General features: G+C 37.5%; 1 protein-coding gene and 1 long non-coding RNA gene across 2 annotated transcripts; one reads left to right on the top strand and one right to left on the bottom strand.

Annotated features, from left to right (window-relative positions):
* Window positions 1-1,715: 1,715 nt before the first annotated feature.
* LOC120878508 lies at window positions 1,716-2,277 on the bottom strand. The gene is made up of 2 exons (XR_005724560.1): window positions 2,140-2,277; window positions 1,716-2,029 (listed from the first exon to the last, which is right to left on the bottom strand). It is a non-coding gene; the product is annotated as an uncharacterized LOC120878508 (long non-coding RNA).
* Window positions 2,278-2,405: 128 nt separating this feature from the next.
* On the top strand, window positions 2,406-20,423 carry OTUD6B (OTU deubiquitinase 6B). The gene is made up of 7 exons (XM_040261103.1): window positions 2,406-2,627; window positions 3,269-3,420; window positions 5,892-5,972; window positions 13,245-13,557; window positions 15,125-15,186; window positions 17,073-17,179; window positions 17,863-20,423. Exons 1-7 carry the CDS (start codon window positions 2,546-2,548, stop codon window positions 17,945-17,947), a joined length of 882 nt encoding a protein of 293 aa, XP_040117037.1. The 5' UTR covers window positions 2,406-2,545; the 3' UTR covers window positions 17,948-20,423.
* Window positions 20,424-23,347: the final 2,924 nt, after the last annotated feature.

The raw sequence follows: 23,347 nt of genomic DNA, 5'->3' as shown, positions 1-23,347 counted from the left end.
AATTTTAAATGTACAATTTAAAAAAAATGTATACATCAGTAAAACTATCACTCATAGGATGATATTGAACATTTATTTTACAATGGATTCATGTTATCTACTACATAAAGCATCTTAAATATTATAACCTGTGCTGTATATTTTATAAATGTTATAGCTTGAGTTGTCTATTAAAAATATTGCTCCCTTATGACTCATTGTTTTCATTATCTTTAAATTCTTTTACGGTTTTCTACAAATGTGGGTATCCAGGATTGTAGATTGATTTTTGACCCAATTTCAATCTTTTAAAATAGGAATATTTAACCAGTTTGAGTGTGGTAACTCAGCAGTACCTGTATCAATCTACTTTATGCCAATTGTAATGCTTCCTTGCTGTTTTCTACCACTTCCCCTACAATTTGAATATGTACTCTCTATTTGTAGCATTTATTGTCAAATTTACCTTCAAGAAATCTACTACATAAAGCAGTAGGTACTGATTTTCCACAGGCAAGATGTACTTTAAACAAGGTTTCAATCCACTACCACCCCAATCGATAATTTATAGTTTCTTCTTATACTACTAGTATTAGCATTACAAATTTGCTACTTTCCCACTCCTATAATTAAAACTAGAGGAAACAAAACTGTACTACTGGTTTTCCCATTTTGTCAGGTTAACATTTGATATGCCTTTATTCTACAGGTTCTGTCCACAGTGACAAAAATCCCTTTATTTTACATGTTTAACTTAAGAACATGCGTATCTTTACATGCTAAAAATAAAGCAGTATTTTTTTGTTTGTTTTACATATTGAACATTTAGCATGCTTTTTAAGCTTATAAAGACATAAGCTGAAATTTTAGACCCAGTTTACACATTTATGTTTGCATTTAGTTTTATAATTCTACATAACACTGTAACCTTAAGGCTGTTTAACTAAACCTTACCACCAAGTTTTTTTATCCCTTTGCCTCCTTACTCATTATTTTAATCCATGTTTTTTGTTGGCTGCAGTACATCATTTAACAAAGTTTTCAATGGCAGTACTTAAAAGATACTTTCTCAGTCTCTGCATATCTGTGAACGCTTCCAATTGCCTTGGTACAGAAATAACTTATCAGGACATCTAACTGGTTCAAAACTATTCTCCCTTAAAATCATAGAGGGGCTCTCCATATGGTAAAGAATCCGCCTGCCAATGAATGAGGCAAAAGAGACACCTGTTCCATCTTGGGGTGGGGAAGATCCCCTGGAGGAGAAAATGGCACCCCACTCCACCATTCCTGCTGGGAGAATCCCCCAATCAGAGAAGCCTGACAGTCTATGGGGTCGTAAAAAGCAAGATATAAGACTGAGCCTCTGAGCAAAAACTGTAAATACTGTTTTCTGACATTTACAGTTGCAAGAGAAAAATTTGAGGTCAGGCTAACTTTTATCCTTTTATAAGTGGCTTGTCTTCTCTGGGATACCTGTGGACTATTTTTCTTTACCCTTTCTAATTTAAAAAAACTAGCAGGATATATCTAGGTACTGCTTTCTTTTAACTAAAACTTAATGGTACCCTGCGAGCCTTTTCTACTTGTAGATCTAGTTTCTTAACTCTGAATATTTTTCTTCAGTTAGCTCCTTAATTACAGTTTCAGCTTCATTTGCTTTGTCTTCTGTTTCAGGTATTCCTATTATGCATAGATTTTATCACCTGGACAGGTCATCGAGGTCTTCCTTCTTCTCTTTTCTTGATTCCTTTTTCTGTGTTTTTTTTTTTTTTTTTTCTGCATGCTGTGAAAATTTCTCGTTTTGCGTTAACTTCAAGTCATTCGATTTTGTGCCCCATCAGACTTGAACATTTCCGTTCTCTCAGCTCCCTCGCACTTTTCAAGTGCTCCGACAAGAGCAATTTTTATCATTAAGCATAGGTCTTTAAGCTCTGGTGCGATATGATACTTAATCCTTGATATGTCTTCTGTTTCCACCGCTATACTCGTTTCAAGAGGCGGCATTTTCTCAATTAGCTGTTTTCCTTCGGACCTGCGGTATCAGGACCTTGAAAATAAGAAAAAAAGAACTCAATTCCCTACTGCTTGACTGAATCAACACAAAGATTTCCAATGAGAATTATTCAAGGTTTTGTTGAAATGTTTTTTCTTTCTTACCTTTTGAACAACGCTTCTGAGCAATGGCACCAAAAGGGAAAGATGTTTCGATTAACGAACAAAACAAACGTCCAAAACAGTTCCCTTACGTCATCTCTGTAAGCCTCAATCTACGTCATCTCTGCACTGCTCAAGTCAGGGCCAATAGACTAACGCTCACATGCAAACGTCAGTCGACGGAGCCACACCCACAACCGGCTGACACGGTCCACCCGCTGCCCCGCTCTATCAGCGCGGGTCAAGGGAGTGCGCACGCGCAGACGTTTGACCTTGCGGTACCGCCTTAAAGCGGGGCTGGATGCCAGTCGCGGCCAATGGCACGCGGGGTGAAGGTTGAAAGGTGGAAGGTGGCGCTAGGCCGTGGCGCTGGTTTTCCTCGGCGCGTGTGCTAGGCTGCCTATCCGTCATGGAGGCAGTCTTGACTGAGGAGCTCGATGAAGAGGAACAGCTGGTGAGACGGCATCGCAAAGAGAAGAAGGAGCTGCAAGGTGACGGGGGAGCGGGGAACCCAGGAGTCGCCAGGACCCAGGGAAGGGAGCGTGGCGGGGTCGTTTCTGGGGAACGTTGAGGGACTTCTGAATCTTTCTAGGCTTCTTCAGGGTATCCAGTGATCTACATCCCAGGCCCCCTTAATCCCCTCGACCTTCAAAGGCTTCCTCTTTTCGGGTGCGCCGCGTTCCCCCATCCTGCAAGGGCGCCGGGGTGCGGGTTTCTGAAAACCCTTGTTAGCCACAGTCTTGGATTCAGGCCCCCCGTTTCCTGTTCCTGCCCTAGTTAACCGACACTTGGCCCTAATGGGTGCTTTTCGAAATATCTCACCTCAGTTTTAAGGACTCGGAAAGGGGAGTTGAAAGATTTAAACGTTTAAGGTTCTTCCCCCCGACTGCCTGCCCTTTCCTCATCCCACACCAAACTCACGGTTATGTTATTATTATTTTTTTTTTTGAGAGAGGGCCTCAGCTTCATCTGGACTCTTCTCTGTAGCTGTCTGTTTTGTAATTTGTCTTTTTGCTTTCATAATTACTTTTTTTCCTATACCCTTTTCTTCTTACCATCTCCTTATTGCTATTATCTCTTATTTCCTCTTAATCCCTTGGTTTTTGACGTAATGATTTTGGTGGCTTTTCAGCCAAAATACAGAGTATGAAGAATGCTGTTCCCAGGAATGACAAAAAGAGGAGGAAGCAACTTACAGAAGATGTTGCTAAGTTAGAAGCAGAAATGGAACAGAAACATAAAGAGGAGCTGGATCAGTTGAAGCTGACTTCTAAAGAGAGTAAAGTATGTGAAAGTAATGTTTCTCCTTGTCTACAGCATGGGAAAGCATAGTTAACTATATAAAATCCATTTTATATAGATTCTGTTACACAGTTAACTATATAAGTATATGAAATGTAAAACCGGAGGGAAAGAAGGCACTTAGTCATGCTCAGGCATCACCTTTCATTGGTATTTTTCTGATCAGGTTTACATGGTAGTGTGTTTTTTAAGGAAGGGCAGCAAAGAAAGTCTGCTGCCCCAAAGATGAACGGATTCATAAAATGGGCTAGAGGAAGCTTTACCAAAAGAAAGTGGAAGACCAGTCTCCTAGTGTCAGAATTGCTATTAAATAGTATTTGAACCTGGGCAAATTTACTTCATCTTCTCGAGCATCAATTTCTTCACATGTATGATACAAATACTACTGCTGTTTAAGCACAAGATTTTTCTAAGAAATAGAATAAATGTGAAATCATTTTTAAGTTATGAAAGTGCTTTATGAGCAAGTTGTAATAAATAGAAATTTACTGATGTTTCTTTGGTAAATTGGAGTAGGTTAACTGTCATCAGTTTAGCTAATATGTATCTCATCAGTATAGCTGCACACAGTGTATTGTATGCCACATACTTTGTTTAATATATTGCATTCATTTTCTCAAATAATTCTCACAATAACACACTGGTCAGTGTTACCTCTGAAGTAAGTGTAGATAATCCCAGTTTTAAAGTGGGAGACAGATTCAGAGAGATTAAAAACTGTCTTCTAAATTTATAACAACTGTTAAGTATCAAAGCCCAAATTCAAATTTAGAGCTGTCTTACTCCAGAAGGTAAATACTGAATTCTGTTATAATTTTTATCTAGAGTGATAATTTATTTCATGGGTTTTAGATGTCAAATATCATAGACTCCTCACTCTCATTTTTGATAGTTGAAAAGTTCTTATGTCTATGCAAGATTTTATCAAGTAGTAGTAGTAAAGTCGCTAAGTCGTGTCCGACTCTTGCGACCCCGTGGACTGTAGCCTGCCAGGCTCCTCTGTCCATGGGATTTTCCAGGCAAGAATACTGGAGTGGATTGCCATTTCCTTCTCTAGGGGATCTTCCTGACCTAAGAATCGAACCCAGGTCTCCTTCATCGCAGGCAGATTTTTTACCAGCTGAGCTATAAGGGAAGCCCAAGATTTTATCTACCATAAATAAATTTTATTTGGTTTATTTTTGATCTGCTGTTGACAGGGAAAATGGCTTGTTTATACTAAGTTTAATAACTTAGTTTTATTTTCTTGAAGTTTTTTTTGCCATTCATCAAGATCCTGGCCTTCCTTGCCTTTAACACACTTTATTAAAATCCAAGTAACAAGGCATGCTTCCAGGTGTTTGTATTGTTAGAGTCATGGCATTCCTAATTATCTCCTTATCTTTTCTGTTAGTGAGATAGTTTAGTCTCTCAGGCCCTTCAATTGTGAGATTTCTTTCCTAGGTTTTGAAGGTGAAAAATGTTTGATTGTTAAGCGACATATTGTCCAACTGTTAAAATTCAAACTTCCTTCATACTTTGAACTATTATCTTTTTTTAATTTTAACTGAAACTTGTTTTCTTCTAGAATGTCACCTGAATTCTTTTGTCATTTCTTTCTCTTTTCCCCCCAGTTGTTTCTTTGTATCTTGCCTGTTGTCAGTATGGCAGTTTGTAAATTTTAGCACATTCCTCTGAAAAACTGTAAGAATCCTATTTCACTCTTTGAAGTCTTAATCTTATTTTGACATTTTGATCATTTGGGCCAACGAGACTTAGAGACTGCTGACTCTTGTTATTAGAGGCTTTGATATGTTCCATGTATGTGTCACCTAAAAACTAGCTTAATATATAGTTGTGGTAATAAAATACTAGCTGTTAATCCTGATAGTAAATAAGTCTAACATCTGTTTTCTTTAGCAAACATATAACAGTCATTTGATGATTAAGACTGGTTGTAATGTCTTAATGATAACTATAAATTAACAAATTTCTACTAGGGTCAAGAAGCATTGCTTATCAGGTTTTGGCTAACTATGATGGAGGAACGCCTTTGCCCCCACTTTTGAGGTTATGAAAGTAGTATAAACTGAGCCAACACAGGACCTTATATATTTTATAAAGTAAAACATTTAGAGATGGGAAGGGTGGCGCACTGAATGAATTGGCACTTGTAGGAAGTATTTATATGAATGGAGTAGGCATTCTGAGAAGAAGGAGACCATGCAGAAATAAGCATTGTCTTTGTAGAGCTATAAGGAAAGTTCTTGGGAACCTGACAAATTCTCTCTAAAGTATAGAGAAAGTATATACAACCATGTCATTTAGTATTGTATCTAGTGCTGTTATTCAGATTTGAATTGTGGAATGACACATAATATGTGACTTGCAATAATAATTTAATAATCTAATACTTTAAATAATAACTTAAAGGTATTTTTCCTTAACTTGGTAATGTTTTTTGTTTCCTTTAGATAGATTCTGTTGCTGTCAATATTTCAAACTTGGTTCTTGAGAATCAGCCACTTCGGATATCAAAAGCACAAAAGAGACGGGTATGAAAGTTGCCTAGTATTTGTTAATGCTATGTGTGTAATACTATATTAGGTGTTGTATTGGAAGGGAATAGAAAAAAAAAATGGGAGTTCCCTTGCCAAAGGACCTAAACTAACATTTATTAGGCTTTGAAGTAAACTTGCTCAGTCTGTCTGATTCTTTGTGACCCCGTAGACTGTAGCCTACCAGGCTCCTCCGTCCGTGGGATTCTCCAGGCAAGAATATTGGAGTGGGTTGCCATTTACTTCTCCATGGGATCTTTGCGACCCAGGGATTGAACTGAGGTCTCCCATATTGTGGGCAGACGCTTTTACTTTCTGAGCCACCAGGGAAGCCCTATTAGGCTTTAGATTATATGGAATCTCGTTTAGTCTTGACAGTAACCCTGTGAAGTAGGATTTCTTATCCTCATTTTATAGATAAGAAAATAGGTGTATGTCCAGTCTGCAGTTCTCATAGGAGGGTGGATCTAGGAAAGGGGGTGTGAAAAGGATATTTTTTACAAATATATTTTTCCAGACTTAATTTAGAATCTGAAGAGTGTGGTCCCAGGTGATTCTGATGTACAGCTTTGGTTAAGAACTATGGTATTAAGTGGAAGTTAAGATATATAGGTACACAAAATTAACAGGATTATGTAGTTATATATGTATTGGTTAGTTGTGATGAAAATTTAGAGAAGAAAAAATTCACTGTGCTAAGTGTTAAATAGTTGGTATTTTATGGGAATATAATTATTTAGTTAGGCTATTTGGAGTAAGTGAGACATCTTGCACAAAAACAAATGTGAGAATGAAATTTTGCATCATCAAAGAGCTATAAGGAAACTGATTTATTGGATGTAATAAATTTATGATATCAAAATTATGAGAATGTGATTAGATAGGAAAGGGCTTTTCACTTTGAAAAAGAACAAGTTTAAATCCAGTCTTTTTATTCTCAAATATTGTTTTATTAACACAGTGTTTTCTAGGATTCAAATGTTTATTTTTAAACTAGCTTGTATTTTACAATTTAGTAGTAAATATAATTTAGTATGTACATTTAATAAAGCATGGAATTGGTGTCAGTCAGGTGGAGATTTTAATACCACTGTGGTGGCTTTGAATAAGATTCTTAACCTTTCTAAGCCTTAGTTTCACATGTATGAAATGACAGTGGAAGTGTTAGTTGTTCAGCCATGTCTGATCCTTTAGACTCTTTGCGACCCCTTGGACTGTAGCCCTCCAGACTTCTCTGTCCATGGAATTTTAAAGGCAAGAATACCAGAGTGGGTTGATACTCTCTTCTCCAGGGGATCTTCCTGACGCAGGGATTGAACCCAGGTCTCTATCATCGCAGGCAGATTCTTTACAGTCTGAGCCACCAAGGAAGCCCATGTTTAGAATAGGAGAAAATTAATACCTATTTCATAGAGTTATTGTGAATGTTAAATAATTTACTGTTTCCAAAGCCCTAACACAAGACCTGAAGAACTGCTGGGTCAGCAAATGATACTGTTTTTCACTGTGTTTAAGTACTGCATAGTACACCGCTTAAGAAATTCAACCTAAGACAATTTGTTTGAAAGTTGCTTAAATTGCAAATTGTCAAGCATTTCTTATACTGATGTAAAATTTTATTCTTGAGTAATTATTATAATTGTGAACTTCATAGACTCATGAAATTTAGGTTTTATGGTATCTTAGAGGTTATGGCAACCCACTCCAGTACTCTTGCCTGGAAAACCCCATGGGCACAGGAGCCTGGTAGGCTGCAGTCCATGGGGTTGCTACGAGTCGGACACAGCTGAGCGACTTCACTTTCACTTTTCACTTTCATGCATTGGAGAAGGAAATGGCAGCCCACTCCAGTACTCTTGCCTGGAAAACCCCATGGGCAGAGGAGCCTGGTAGGCTGCAGTCCATGGGGTCTCGAAGAGTCGGACATGACTGAGCGACTTCACTTTCCCTTTTCACTTTCCTTCATTGGAGAAGGAAATGGCAACCCACTCCAGTGTTCTTGCCTGGAGAATCCCAGGGACAGCAGAGCCTGGTGGGCTGCCGTCTATGGGGTCGCACAGAGTCGGACATGACTGAAGCGACTTAGCAGCAGCAGCAGCAGCAGCAGCAGAGGTTATCTTGAGAAATTTGTATGTAGGTCAGGAAGCAACAGTTAGAACTGGACATGGAACAACAGACTGGTTCCAAATAGGAAAAGGAGTACGTCAAGGCTGTATATTGTCATCCTGCTTATTTAACTTCTATGCAGAGTACATCATGAGAAACGCTGGGCTGGAAGAAGCACAGCTGGAATCGAGATTGCTGGGAGAAATATCAATCACCTCAGATATGCAGATGACACCACCCTTACGGCAGAAAGTGAAGAGGAACTCAAAAGCCTCTTGATGAAAGTGAAAGTGGAGAGTGAAAAAGTTGGCTTAAAGCTCAACATTCAGAAAATGAAGATCATGTCATCCGGTCCCATCACTTCATGGGAAATAGATGGGGAAACAGTGTCAGACTTTATTTTTTTGGGTTCCCAAATCACTGCAGATGGTGACTGCTGCCATGAAATTAAAAGATGCTTACTCCTTTTAAGAAAAGTTTAGACCAACCTAGATACCATATTGAAAAGCAGAGACGTTACTTTGATGACTAAGGTCCGTCAAGTCAAGGCTATGGTTTTTCCAGTGGTCACATATGGATGTGAGAGTTGGACTGTGAAGAAGGCTGAGTGCTGAAGAATTGATGCTTTTGAACTGTGGTGTTGGAGAGGAGTCTTGAGAGTCCCTTGGACTGCAAGGAGATCCAACCAGTCCATTCTGAAGGAGATCAGCCCTGGGATTTCTTTGGAAGGAATGATGCTAAAGCTGAAACTCCAGTACTTTGGCCACCTCATGTGAAGAGTTGACTCATTGGAAAAGACTCTGATGCTGAGAGGGATTGGGGGCAGGAGGAGAAGGGGATGACAGAGGACGAGATGGCTGGATGGCATCACCGACTCGATGGACGTGAGTCTGAGTGAACTCCGAGAGTTGGTGTTAGACAGGAAGGCCTGGCGTGCTGTGATTCATGGGGTCGCAAAGAGTCAGACATGACTGAGCGACTGAACTGAACTGAACTGAGAGGTTATCTAATTCACCAGCTCTCTACTTAACGACATGTTCTTTCTGTTATAGTCTTATAATTGTCATCTAGTTTCTATAGGTCAGAAGTGAAGGACAAAAATTTTGCATAACAAAATATTTGTTGGAATTGACTCTGCTTAGTGTATAGTAGTATATAGTATATACATACCTTAGAGTGTGTTTGCTCAGTCATTGTTGTGTCCAACTCTTTGCAACATCATGGACTGTAGCCCGCCAGGCTCCTCTGGGATATCCCAGGCAAGAATACTGGAGTGGGTTGCCATTTCCTTCTCCAGGGGATCGTCCTGATCCAGGTATTGAACAGGTGTTTCTTTAGTCTGCTGCACTGGCAGGTAGATTCTTTACCACTAGTGTCACCTGGGAAGCCCATGCATGTTAGAGTGAAGTTGCTCAGTCGTGTCCAACTTTTTGCAGTCCCATGGACTGTAGCCTGCAAGGCTCCTCTTTCCATGGGATTTTGCAGGCAAAAACACGAGTGGGTTGCCATTTCCTTCTCCAGGGGGTCTTTCCCACCCAGGGATCAAACCCAGGTCTCCTGCATTGCAGACAGACTGGTTTACTGTCTGAGCCACCAGGGAAGCCCCTGTATCTTTGAGAAGCAACTATTTAATTCTAGAAAAGGATACAGCTCCTTTATGTCTATCAAAATTTGTTCACTCTACCTTGTCCCTTAGGCAACAAAACAAATGCTTACCTTTCTCAAACATTTTGTTACTTTTCTCCTAAAATATTGCATAGCTGAAATGCATGCTTTTTCCAGCTATAGTGTCAAAAAATGTATATTTTTATAGTCAGCAGATTGGCAACACTTCTTTGCCAGTTCAACACTTGGCAGAGAAAACACCCTTGTAAGTAATGCCCAAAGTTTCTTACTGCTTCGTTGTGTTAATAGGATTTTGGAGCAGAAAACACTGAGTTTATAGTATTTAAGAAAATGGGACCTGAAAACAAGGGTAGATAATTGAGTCTTAGACTTATATTGAACCACTTCCCACCCCACTCCCCACTCCCGCCCACCCAGAGGCACCAAGGGATGAAAAGTCAATCTAGAAAAGCATAGGGAGTATTTTATTTATTTCAGAGAGCTTCAGTGGAAACTCATTGGTATGGTAGAAACAGCCTGAAGTAGAACGTAGAACTGGGTTCCAAGAATTTGAAATTTGAGAGCTGGAATGAGATCTCCCTCAGTTTCTTTTTTATAAACGAGAAAGCTGAGGAGTCTCAAGTTGTCTCAGTGGCATGCTAAAAGTTTACAACTGCTGCACTGGTTCCTAGCTCTTAATATTTATCTTCAGATTTATTTTTGCTGTTGCTATATCAGAATGACTCTAGCTTTACTGACAGTGTATTTTTGAGTTATTGTGCTATTTTCATCTCACATACATTTTCATTAGAATTTATTGATGCCATTCTATTTCTAGGAGTAGGGTTGTAAAATGGAAATTGCTCATGCCATTGGAAAACTGCCATTGGAAAACTTCATATAGTAGAAGAATGTTGGGAAAACAGTCCAGTGTGTTTTCTACCGGGTGTCCTGGAAAGGAAATGCAGTTGCTGTGTAATATTGAAGCAGAGCATGAGGGGAAAAAAAATGAGATTCTTGGATGAGTATTTTAGAGGCTTAAATTAAGGTTTTACAGATAGTGTAAAGTTCCAATTTTCCAATAGTGCTTGACATCATTAACTCCAGCTCCTATCTGCTCCAACTTTTATTCTGATTCAGGTGCCTGGATAGAAGGAGCTCTCTGTTGTCCCTGGTCCCTGCTCAGCTCCTAACCAACTGTATGGCCTTTTGAAATCTTTCTTCATGCTATTTTGGAAATCTTCCTTTCCTCAGAAGAGGAAAATGAGGAGTTTTGGATTAGATGATATTCAAGGTGCTTATTCTTCCTCTCCCCTCTGAAAAATGTTTTCTGTAGTCTTTTAAAAAGTAATAGTGCCATCTTGTGTTTTAAGGTTTATGCCACTGTGATCCACAGTTGTAGATATGCAGTGAAATAAATTGTATCATGTTACTTTTGGCGTGGTTTGAGTTGGAAAGAAAAAATTTATATAGGTTTATGTTTTATTAAGATAATACTGCTTTTGATTCGGAGAAGGCAATGGCACCCTACTCCAGTACTCTTGCCTGGAAAGTCCCATGGACAGAGGAGCCTGGTAGGCTGCAGTCCATGAGGTCGCTAAGAGTCGGACAAGACTGAGCGACTTCACTTTCACTTTTATGCACTGGAGAAGGAAATGGCAACCCAGTCCAGGGTTCTTGCCTGGAGAATCCCAGGGATGGGGAAGCCTGGTGGGCTGCTGTCTATACGACTGAAGTGACTTAGCAGCAGCAGCAGCAGCTTTTGATTCAGGTAACTTAGGAAGCACTAGCATTATCTGGCATGGCATATAACAAGCATATAGTAGAAGCAGGTGGCATTAAGTGAAATTGAAATTTGCCTTTCCATTCATATTTTCTGCTGTTACGGAAAGGTTAGAGCTGGGGATATAAAAATTTTTACCTGTATCTTCTTTTTCTTGGTTTATCCAAATCCTTCACTGTAGTTTGCTACCAGTACATCAAAATTTATAGAATGTAGTTTAACTTTTTATTTTCTTAAGTTGAAAATACTTTCTCTCAGCGTACAAATAAAACATACCATGGACAGCTAGAGAGCTGTTTACACGCACAGGCAGGCACATGTGCTATGTGCTCAGTTGTATCTGACGCTTTGTGACGCCATAGACTGTAGCCTGCCAGGCTCCTCTGTCTGTGGAATTTTCCAGGCAAGGATACTGGAGTGGATACTGGAGTGCCGTTTTCTCTTCCACGGGATCTTCCCGACACAGGGATTGAATCCCATCTCCTGCATTGACATTTACCATTGAGCCACTTGGGAAGATACCATGGTACCCAAAAGAAACCATGGAGATTCAGAAACATGTTCACACACGCACACGCACACACACACGCACACGTACACACACACGCACACGCAGGCTCACACACAAAACAAAACTTATTTTGTAATCCTACCATCCAGAGAAATGCACTGTTGTATGGATATCCTTCTGGTGCTTTTTGAACTATGTATGCATAGACTTTCATGTTATTAACCATGTACAGGCTTTTTTGCCTCCCACCTCATCTCTTGACACTTTTCTCTGGTATTCTAGCTATATGAACTGTGTTCAGCCATGAATGAAGCATACAGTGCTTTTTGCCTTTTGATCCTTGTTATTCCAAGTGTCAGGAATTTTCTCTCTTTTCCCTAGCCTTCCCATTCTACTTTCTATCCATCCTTCATGTCATAAATCTCTCATTACCTTCTCCTCATCCCATCTTTGCATATGTTGGCATGGGAAGATTTCTTAGGAAATTTGAATAGAAGGAAAGCAAGTTGAAGAATGTAATGGATGATAGCACTTTTGTTAAAATACTGTTTTCTATAGATTTTTTATGAGTACATCTGTGTTTATTAAAATGCATAGGAAAAAAATCTAGAGGGATACATATCAGATCTCTAGAGCAGGCTGAGAGATTGGCAGTGGCGCTTAAGGGGGACTAGATTATCTGTAATAGTTTTTTTAATAGAGAAGAATGTTTTTATCTGTTACTTAAGCTAAATGTGTGTGTGTTTGTATGTGCACATTTTTTTTTTTTTAATGCCGGATAAATAGAGCTGCTATACCATTCTAAAGACCTAAGCAAATTAATGCCTTGCTCGTGAACTGGTGATCTAGCACATTAAGACCTCACTGGTGGAGTAATAAGTTATAAAGCTTGGACTTAAGTATGATAATGATGTTACTTTAAGGCCTAGGACAACTCAATCTACCATAGTACTTTGAAATCAGTAAGTCAGGTTTTTAGAAACTTGGCATGTAGTTTCAGACAGACTTCACAGAAAAATTTGAGAGCCTTCTTTTGTTCCAAGACAGCTCCGTGCTGGGTGCACACAGATGAGAAATATTGTTTGCCTTTAGAAGAGTTCACAGTATAGAAAATTCTACAGGTGATGAGATCATCTATCTGATAGTGCTTGTGGGAGAAGGGAGAAAAATGTTTTTGAGAATCTTATATTTCTGTCCCCATGATAAATGTAAACGAGTCTTAATTATTAGGAATTAACTTTCCTACATTTTACCCTCTGCATAGGACAAAAAGGCTGCATTGGAAAAGCAGCGGGAAGAAAGGATAGCCGAAGCTGAAATTGAAAACTTAACCGGAGCTAGACATGTAGAAAGTGAAAAACTTGCTCAAATATTGGCAGCTAGACAGTTGGAAATTAAACAGATTCCATCTGATGGGCACTGTATGTATAGAGCCATTGAAGATCAGCTGAAAGAGCAGAACGGCGTTCTGACTGTGGCTGCCTTAAGGTGTCAGACTGCTAACTATATGCAGAGTCATGTGGAAGACTTTCTGCCATTTTTAACAAATCCTAATACAGGAGAAATGTATACTCCAGGTAATTTATTTTTCTCTGCTACATCTTGTTGCTGTTGTAGCTGTGATGGTTATTAAGTAAAGTGGTTTCTGGAACTGAGAATGAAAAAAAAAAAGAAAGCCTGAATAGTCCTATGGGGGGAAAAGATCTCAACATTTAGGCAAAATTATTTTCTATGACTTTAGTAGATGATAGCACATTTTTGTTTATCAAGATCTTTTTAAGTACTTAACTATTTTGTAGTTGAAAATATTAATCAAGATAAAAATAGGAATAGGGTTCATAATACTAGTTTAAAAAGTGTGTAAATAAGTTCATATTTCACAAAGTTAAGCTTTGCCTAGTCTCTGCAAGTATTGGATCTGAAGACGATCAGTAGAGGATGGTTAGGAAAACTAATTCTTCCTTTTATCCTGTACTTTGGAAGATTTAATTTTATTCTTAATAAGTCATAACATTCAGGCAGAATTTGACTGCAAAACGTGCCTTATTAGTCTGTATAATATCTTTGATAGTTGAGAAGGTTTAAAAAAAAATGCACAACTAGCAAATAAAGGAGGAAACGAGTAAAAATTTGAAAAAGTTTCTGAAAGTGAAAGGGGAGTGAGTAAGGGAGAAAGTTAGTCCTTGAGATAAGACAGCAGACGTGGCAGTATCCCCTGAGAGTAAGTCATATGGTCAGGGTGGATTGAAGAGGGGAAAGCTGGGGTTGGCTTTTCCCCAGCTGTGCCAGTTGTAGGGCAGGGGAGAGGAGGTGATACCTCAGCTTGGTCAATCAAAGAAAAAGACAAAAGCTGTAATTATCCCCAGTCCTTCCGTCAGTGTTTATTGAGGGCCGCAGTGTGCTGATGTACTGTTCTCATCACTGGAGATATGAGACAGTGAATAAGACGGGCATATGGAACGTGTTTTCTCCTAGATGCCCATAATTTTTTTTCTCCTCCTCTAAACACCAAGGGTGTTAGTGTTTTTTTCTGACTTTAACTTTCTGTATAGCAGCAGTGAGTATGCTCAAGATATGCCATTATAAACTCTGAAGTTAGGTCTTTTACCTCCTCTCAAGACTGATACAGGAAGACCTTTTTTTGGCTAGAACAATAAAGTAAACATTTCCAAAATATGTAGGCACTATTTGATGTCATCAAATAGTCACTGGGAAAGGAGTTTCAACTCATTTGTACTTTGATTCTCTTCTCACATTTCTTATAGGGTTTTATAGTGAAGCCTGTTTTACAGAGGATGCATCTTTTAATCTTGTAGCATATTCTTTCAGATGCAGATTTGGATTTTACAATGTGAATGTGGTGACAATTTTAGGGTCAGTGCTTGGATCAAGAGAGAGGTAGGCTATAATTTAGTTGAGATTGCTAGACCTCAGGTTGAGAGAGAGAAACAGATGAATTGCTTTGCTCTTGGATGGGAAGATGGAGTGAGTTAAGTTGGATTTGGGAAATGGATTAAATTCTGGAGGATATATGTGGAGAAAGGAAGTTCGTAACTTGGGCAGTTTCATCAGGCATTGTGGGAGTTATAAAAGGGATCTAATATGAATTCTAAAAAGTGCTATATTCTGATCTGTTTCCTACAGAAGAGTTTGGAAAGTATTGTGATGATATTGTAAACACAGCTGCATGGGGGGGTCAACTTGAGGTAAGTTTGTTACTCATCGTGAAATTGTTAAATTATTTTTAAATCCCTTCTGTAGTTTCCAGACATATTTTTCAGGTGACCCAAATTTTTCTTTGACAATTCCTTTTCTTTATATATTTGCTATTTCTCTACTGATAAAACACTGATATAAGGAGTTAATATTCTTAGGCCTTTAATTTAATTACGTACCTTTGGGAACTGAAGCACTGTTTAATTTTAAATACCCCAGTGTTTGATCTGTGAGTTGGTGAAGCTAGTGTTGTCTGCATATTTCCATTTGTGATCTTGCTACAGGCAATATATTTGAGTTGATGGACTTATGAAAGTGAAGATTTTCTCAAATACAGTAAAATTTTACCCAAGTGGCTCAACTGATGAAAATCACTTTGGAAAATGTCAGAAATAGAAAACAATATTTTAATGTGAGATTACAGGTCAAATCCTACCATAACACATCTATTACAATTGTGTCTTGAGTTCCTAGTTGATACTGACTGATTTGAAAGCAGTATTTAATGCATTAAAATTTACTTGCAAGAAAATATGTTTAGTCATTTGTAGGGAGTTAATCATGATTTTTTTTTTAAAGCTCTAATTATTTGTTTTACTGTTATCTTTGTTTCATTAAAGGAAATTAAAACCCCCGAGTGTGCAGATGGTGATGAGGTAGCTTGGGGTGTTAGAAGTCAGGGAGTAACAGGGAAAGTCTGAGGGCTGGGTGCTGGTTCCTTCTACTTCTCAGTTTTCTGACTTTGGGGGAGTCAGCCAACCTCCTGAGCTCCAGTTTCCTGATTATTGAATGAGGATAATAAAACCCCATGTGTACGTGATAGTCCATTTGTATATATTAAACAAAGCAAAGGCTATATGCATTGAAGTTTGAAGCTAAAGTGCTACAATGGATGAATCTAGCAGTATTATTAATATTACTGTGTAATGATGATTGCTGCTGCCGCTGCTAAGTAGCTTCAGTTGTGTCCGACTCTGTGCGGCCCCATAGACGGCAGCCCACCAAGGTCCACTGCCCCTTGGATTGTCCAGGCGAGAACACTGGAGTGAGTTATCGTTCCCTTCTCCAGTGCATGAAGGTGGAAAGTGAAAGTGAAGTCGCTCAGTCGTGTCTGACTCTTAGCGACCCCATGGACTGCAGCCTACCAGGCTCCTCTGTCCATGGGATTCTCCAGGCAAGAGTACTGGAGTGGGGTGCCATTTTCTCTGGTAATGATGATTAGCCATCTCAAATAGTTTGTGGGTCTGAGTATTTCACTTCAAGAATTAAGTTTGAAGATAGGACATGATTGCTTCATCAAAGTGTTTTTCTTAGCAGTGCTATATTTGTACCTCTTCTCAGCCACCAGAGGGAACTTGTTTTATATGCCTTAATGTTTTATATGCCTCTCCTGGGTCTTCGAAACTTGGGAAGGCTAGCTTTGTGACTACATTAGGAGTAATTAAAGATGCTTGAACTTTTAATAAGAATCTCAAATCAATGTGAGTTCTAGAGACATAAGTGACTTTTTAAATTGGAAAAACCTTTAAACATCTTTTGAAGGACATTTTCTCTTAAATCATTTGTGAATTCATTTGAAATAAGAGTTGCTATTTTCACAATGGAGTAAATTTAAATTATTAAAGAGAAATTCTGTGTATGATTTCTGAAGACTTAGATGGGATGCTAAGATTTCCAGAGCTTGTTTTGCACCCTCCATTCCATGCCCTTTTACTGAGCTCTTGATGTGTATTAAGGAATAGAAGTAGATCCCTGCTCTGACTGGTTGCCCTGTTCATGCATCAACTCAGTAGTTTATGATTTGAATAAGATTTACCTCTATTTCTCTTACAAATATATATATATATATATATACTTTTCATTTTGTCTTTTATAGCTAAGAGCCTTGTCTCACATTTTACGAACACCAATAGAGATAATACAGGCAGATTCTCCTCCTATAGTAGTTGGTGAAGAATATCCAGAAGATCCATTAATACTTGTGTAAGTACCTAGAAATTCCTACTGTTAATATTTTTCATAATTAAGACAAACGGGATTATGAAAAATTTTAGGTTATGTTGATTAATCAAAACAAGTCTACTTTCAGCAGCATTAATTATGCTTATTTCATCTTAAAGGCAATTACAGAATTAGAAAGCATTGTTAAAATACATGGTTTAGATAATTGTTTAAACCTTTTGTGATTTATTCTTATGTATGTGTTAAGAATAAAGTCATTTCTAAAGGTTACAAAATTTGAGGATTATTTTTAATGTTCTTCTGGTTTGACATTAATAATGCTAAAAGTTTCAGCAAGTGTAAAAGCTGAAATACACTCATCTTGCCTTATTGTTTATTCTTTAGAGATTGTTTTCTTTATATTGTAAAAGTATTTTACATAATTGAGAGTTCTCTGAAACACAGCATGGAGAATTTGCCATCTCAGTCTTTTTTTTCACTCTAATGATTGTGTTTTACCGGACAAACTCAGCAGAGTTACTGAACCGTATTTTACTCACTGATGATGCTTTTTAAATGGTGTTAAAGTTTTAAGTAATGAAGTCTATTGAATGATACCCCTGTGAAGTGATTAATTCAGAGTGCTTGGTTTTAAATACATAAAACATTTATATACAGTGAAATACTTTTGTCTAAATTACTTATTTCTCCTTTTTTCATTTCAGTTATATGAGACATGCATATGGCTTAGGAGAACACTACAATTCTGTTACACGGTTGGTGAACACAGCTACTGAAAATTGCAGCTAGTCTATAAAATGTTGCTATTATGTCAGTGTGCTGATCTGAGTATTAATACCAAGTATTGGATTATTTTCAGTGTTTCTGAAAAAACACAACTACCTTAAATCAGTTTTATGGCAAAGCTACTAATAGGTTTTAAAAAAACGTGTCCGAGAGAAACTTTAACCAATGTCCCCTTAATGGTGTTTTAAAAACACTTGTAAGTTCTTTGTGAAGAATATCATTTATAGACCAAGATGGTACCCTGATTGTTGATATTTTTATTAAATATAAGATCTGAACATTCTATTCTGTGTTGAAGTTGTTAAAAAAATTTTTTTTTTCTCCTTATACTGAAAGCTTTCAGTAACCATATCAATGTAATTTTTTGTGAAGAAGTGAAATGACTCAGTCCCTTTGACATTGCAATAATGTGGTGATGGTGATAACAAATTTAATTAATGTTTATAAATAATTTGATTGCAGTAACATTGCTGTTGATGGGATTAGTGCTGTGACTTTTTTTAACATTTATTTTTAATTGGAGGATAATTGCTTTAGAACGTTGTGTTGGTTTCTGCCATATAACAACATGAATCAGCCCTAAGTATACATATATCCCTTCCCTCGGGAACCTCCCTCCCCTCACTGCCCTTCCCCCCCCTTTAGGTTGATGCTGTGACATTTTTGTAACTCCATCAAAGTGCAGCTAAGAAGGTTGCTTTAATAAAAATAAAAATAAGTCTTTTATTTGTATATAACTTTAAAAAATGCAGCACATTATTGTTTTTCTAATTCATTGATTATTCCTTGTTATTTCTCAACTTCAGAATGGTTGTGACATCATTTCTTGATTATCTTAACTATAAATTTTTATATTCTTTGTTGTACTTTCTCCATCACTACTCAGCTGCTTTGCTTTCCTTGCACCCTTTTCCACTGAGAAATAAGTTATTAGCTTCTGTTATTCTTTAACTTGTGCAAATTGAAGGAGTAGCAATTTGTAAATTTATAAAAGGGTCCAAGGCCAAATTTACTTCAAATTCTTCTTTTCCAATTTGTCTTATAAGGTCTCTCTTTTTGCTTCATTCTTTAGGATTAGGGAAAGCCTTTGTTACTATTATTTTATTAGCCTTATAAATTTCATCTTTCCTCAAATATTTGAAAATATTTGTTTCAAATATCTGGGAATTTTTATGTTATATATTTGGAGAAAGCTGAAAGCCACTATTGAGTCAAGATTGTATAATAAAATCAGTATAGTACTTTTCAGTTGAATGATTGGTCAGATCAGATTTTAAGTTATTTATAAAAATATTTTAAGAAGATGGTACACCCATATGTACAAATGTGTGTGATAATTTGTTATGTAAGGGGTTTTATGATAATGAGACCTTTTTGGTTTGATCTGTTTTTCTCAGATAAGTAACTAATAACATTTTACATCAAGTGTATATAAAGTTTGAATTTTTTCTCCATGAATGCAACTATTTTTTCTAAGTAAATACGGGGTTTTATGAGCTTCCCCAGTGGCTCAGTGGTAAAGAATCCACCTGCAATGCAGGAGATTTGGAGACCCGTGTTTGATCCCTGGGTCGGGAAGATCCCCTATAATGGGAAATGGCAACCCACTCCAGTAATCTTGCCTGCAAAATTCCATGGACAGAGGAGCCTGCTGGGCTGCATAGTCTGTGGTGTCAACAGAGTTGGACACAACTGAATAACTAAGTAACAACAACTGGGTTTTATAATATAGAAAACAGGGTATCAGTGTTATGTATTCAGCAGGTGACAGTGTGGGGAACTATTGAGCAGATAAGTGCTGCATGAAGGTTTTACATACTTGCAAAGACTAAGATCCACTCTGCCTGCTAAGCAGAATATATTCTGAACGCTGCTTGTTTTGTAATGCTGGATCTGGATTTTTTTTGCAAAGGAGGGGCGATGGGTAATCTGTTATTTTAAAATTAAAAGAGAAGCATTAAGCAATAAAATAAGATACAGTGAAATCTAGTTATTGTAAATTCCCACTATACTTAAAGTATTATAAAATAACTTATTGGCTATTTTTTTCTAGCAGGGTAAATAGAATTTTCTTGATTATAGGTATATTTTTAATTTTTAAATGGCCAATATGGTTACAGACAGGATTTGTATGTTTCAGCTTCTGTTCTTTCATAAAACTTGAGATAAAAATTATTTTAGCTGTGACCTAAAATTAAAGTCTGAAAAATGGCACATGTTAAGTTAAAAGCAGCATATACTAGTTTAGTTTGCTGTATGATGCTGATCTCATAGGAAAATCTGATAAGCTTTCTTTTGCCTGACTTAGAAAAGTATATGTCAGAGTTCTGGAATATGTCTAATTCAGTGAATTTTATCTGCTTAAGTATGTTTATAACATATAAAGCAAATAAGGATGTGTAACTATAGTTAACAGTACAGTTTTGTTCATATTATCTAATGTTTGCTAAAAGAAAAAATAAAAGATGAATTAAATGAGCATTGTTTAAATTGTTATTCTTTAATACTTTTAGAGTATAGAAGTAGAGAAAACTTTTTGAGAATCTTATTTAGTTTTTATTTTATCCTCATGTATAATTGAAAATAACAGATTCTAAATAAGGAAGGGCAAATTAGACTATCCAAAACTCTTGGATGTTAAAGAAAAATGAATACACATGAGTAAGAAAATGAAGCAGTAAGAAGGAAATCTGTGCAAGTTACTGTGGGCACATACTTGTTAATACATGGTCTTGGTAGAAGTTGTTAGGAACTAGCTGAAGCAATAGGGCAGGGTTTTGTTTTTTTGAAGTTTAATTTGTAATTTTATACTGTTTTTACTGTTACTGAACAAATGAGCTTTTTCTTCCTGTCTTGTGTATTTACATACATTGATTTTTCTAAGTCTTATTTGAAATATATCTTTCTCCATCTTGTGGAAAAGTAGAACTCACAGGGTTTCTAATGCTGTTTTTAAAGTCAGTTTCAGAAGCAGCAGTTCTCTATATTATCCCACCATGTTCCCTCCTACAAGGCCTTTGAACTGACACTTGAAGTTGGGTCCCACCTGCTTTACCTGGTTTATTGTCCTCCTGGTCTCAGCTTAAATAGCTCCGACCTAGGTAAGCTCCCCAGACTTCTCCCACTGGGTCTAGGTTGGGCACCCCAGGTCGTACATGTTACTTTCAAGTAACTTAATGATAGTTATTTACATTTAGTTGTTTATTATTGTTGTTATTATCTCCCCTTAGTCTTTAAGTGCTTAGAAACAAGGACCTCACTATTAAAATGTCTATCACATTGCTAGGCCTATATATTATAAAGTGCTTAAGGTTTGTTAATAGTTATAAGATCAATTCAGTGGATAGGATATGACTTTTAGGAGTTTCATTAGGCTAATAGACTGTTAAGAATAAAAGAGATAGTAACTTAGAATTATTCTTGGCTCACAGAAGGGCTGTCTTTTAATTTATATTATCCTTGGTGAATTCTTAAGTCTTCTGGTTAGTTGAAAAATGGAACCCAAGAGAGTTTTCCCTTTTTAAAACTTATGATAGTGTGTTACAGTTAATTTACCTTCCTGTGTCGATTAGGACAATCTGATTTTAACAAACCTAAAAAATAATAACTTCTGAAATAAGTGTGGGTATGTGTGTGTGCTCAGTTGTGTCCGACTCTTTACGACCCCATGGACTGTAGCCCACCAGGCTCCTCTGTCCATGGAATTTTCTAGGCAAGAACACTGGAGTGGGTTGCCATTTCCTCCTGCAAGGGATCTTCCTGACCCAGGGGTTGCTGAAAATAAATATACAGACCCAAAACAAATAAAAAGCTTTGTTAATATACTGACCAGGAAGAAGTTTATGATTGTCTTCTTTCAGTATACTTGGGTGACTAACATGGCTTACTGAAACAAATTACTGCTTTTGCACAAGGCTGCTGAATTTATTAATTTTTTTTTAACAGGAATGACTTACAGTCTTGCTCTTGGTTTTTTTAAAAAAATACCAAGCCCTGCCTTCTATAAGGACTAAGTAAGTCCACTTACATAAAGAATTTAGCACACTGCCTAATATGTAATAAATGCTCAGTAAAAGTAGTTATTTTTTGTGCTGTTTCATGTAGACATTTTAATAGAAATCTTCAGCTTTTGTTAACTCTCAAGTGTGCAAGCACTACTCTTGGGACTTAGGTGCTAACACCATGTAGCACTGAGGCACTAGGGACATAGAAATGAACAAGACAGGTCACTTTTTTCATGAAGCCTTTAGTTAGCTTCTCCCACTTCTGCCAGATCTTTTGCTTGAGCTTCTCTGAATTCTGGGGTAGGCACAGCACCAGACACAAAAGCAACACAGATGGCTTCCGCAGCTTCTATAATTAGCTAAAGTCAAACTGTATGGTTCCCAGTTGGTCTTTTTCTCTGATTGAGCCCTGAAAAGAATTTGGTACGGTAACAAAATACTTAAACCATGAAATGAGCTTTGGGACTCGGGTGTAAGTTAAAAAGGCCTTGAAGAGATTGTTAGCAGGAGCCTCATGTTGGTAAGGAATATGAGGAAAATATTATTAGAATTTGGAAGAAAAGTAATTTCTGTTACATAGAAGAAGAAAGTTTAATAATGATGCCAGTAAGCATTAACATGGAAAATAAGTATATCTTATCAGCTGGGTGATCTCCCTGAGGAGATTTCTAGAGAGTATTATAGGTGTTATCTGGGTTTTTCTAGATGGAGGCAAGCAAGAGGAAAAATTATTAAATATAAATGAGCTGCAAATTTGGGGGGTTTGAAAAGCAAAGCAAAACTTTCTCATTCTTAGCCACTCCAGACAGTTCAGTTCAGTTCAGTCGCTCAGTCATGTCTGACTCTTTGCAACTGCATGGACTGAATGCAGTCCACCAGGCTTCCTTGTCCATCACCAACTTCTGGAGCTTGCTCAAACTCATGTCCATCCAACCATTTCACCCTCTGTCATCCCCTTCTCTTGCTTTCAGTCTTTCCCAGCGTCAGGGTCTTTTCCAGTGGATCAGGTGGCCAAAGGATTGGAGTTTCAGCTTCAGCATCAGTCCTTCCAGTGAGTATTCATTACCGATTTCCTTTAGAATTGACTGGTTTGATCTCCGTGCAGTCCAAGGGACTCTCAAGAGTCTTCTCCAACACCATAGTTCAGAAGCACCAATTCTTTGGCACTCAACTTTCTTTATAATCCAACTCTCACATCCATACATGACTACTGGAAAAACCATAGCCTTGACTAGACGGAACTTTGTTGGCAAAGTAATATGTCTCTGCTTTTCAATATGCTGTCAAGGTTGGTCATAGCTTTTCTTCTAAGGAGCAAGCGTCTTTTAATTTCACGGCTGCAGTCACCATCTGCAGTGATTTTGAAGTCTAAAAAAAATAAAGTCTGTCACTGTTTCCA

Source organism: Oryx dammah, unplaced genomic scaffold, assembly GCF_014754425.2.
Source record: "Oryx dammah isolate SB20612 unplaced genomic scaffold, SCBI_Odam_1.1 HiC_scaffold_19, whole genome shotgun sequence".
Lineage (NCBI taxonomy): Eukaryota > Metazoa > Chordata > Mammalia > Artiodactyla > Bovidae > Oryx > Oryx dammah.
The sequence above is the reverse complement of the archived record's forward strand: the minus strand, read 5'-3'. Positions and strand labels throughout refer to the sequence as shown.

Excerpts from the sequence above, each read along its gene's own strand:
- OTUD6B (XM_040261103.1), top strand. The coding sequence starts at position 2,546 with ATGGAGGCAGTCTTGACTGAGGAGCTCGATGAAGAGGAACAGCTGGTG. Across the intron at positions 13,558-15,124 it reads AGGAGAAATGTATACTCCAG|AAGAGTTTGGAAAGTATTGT; the intron begins GTAATTTATTTT and ends TGTTTCCTACAG. Across the intron at positions 17,180-17,862 it reads GAAGATCCATTAATACTTGT|TTATATGAGACATGCATATG; the intron begins GTAAGTACCTAG and ends TTTTCATTTCAG.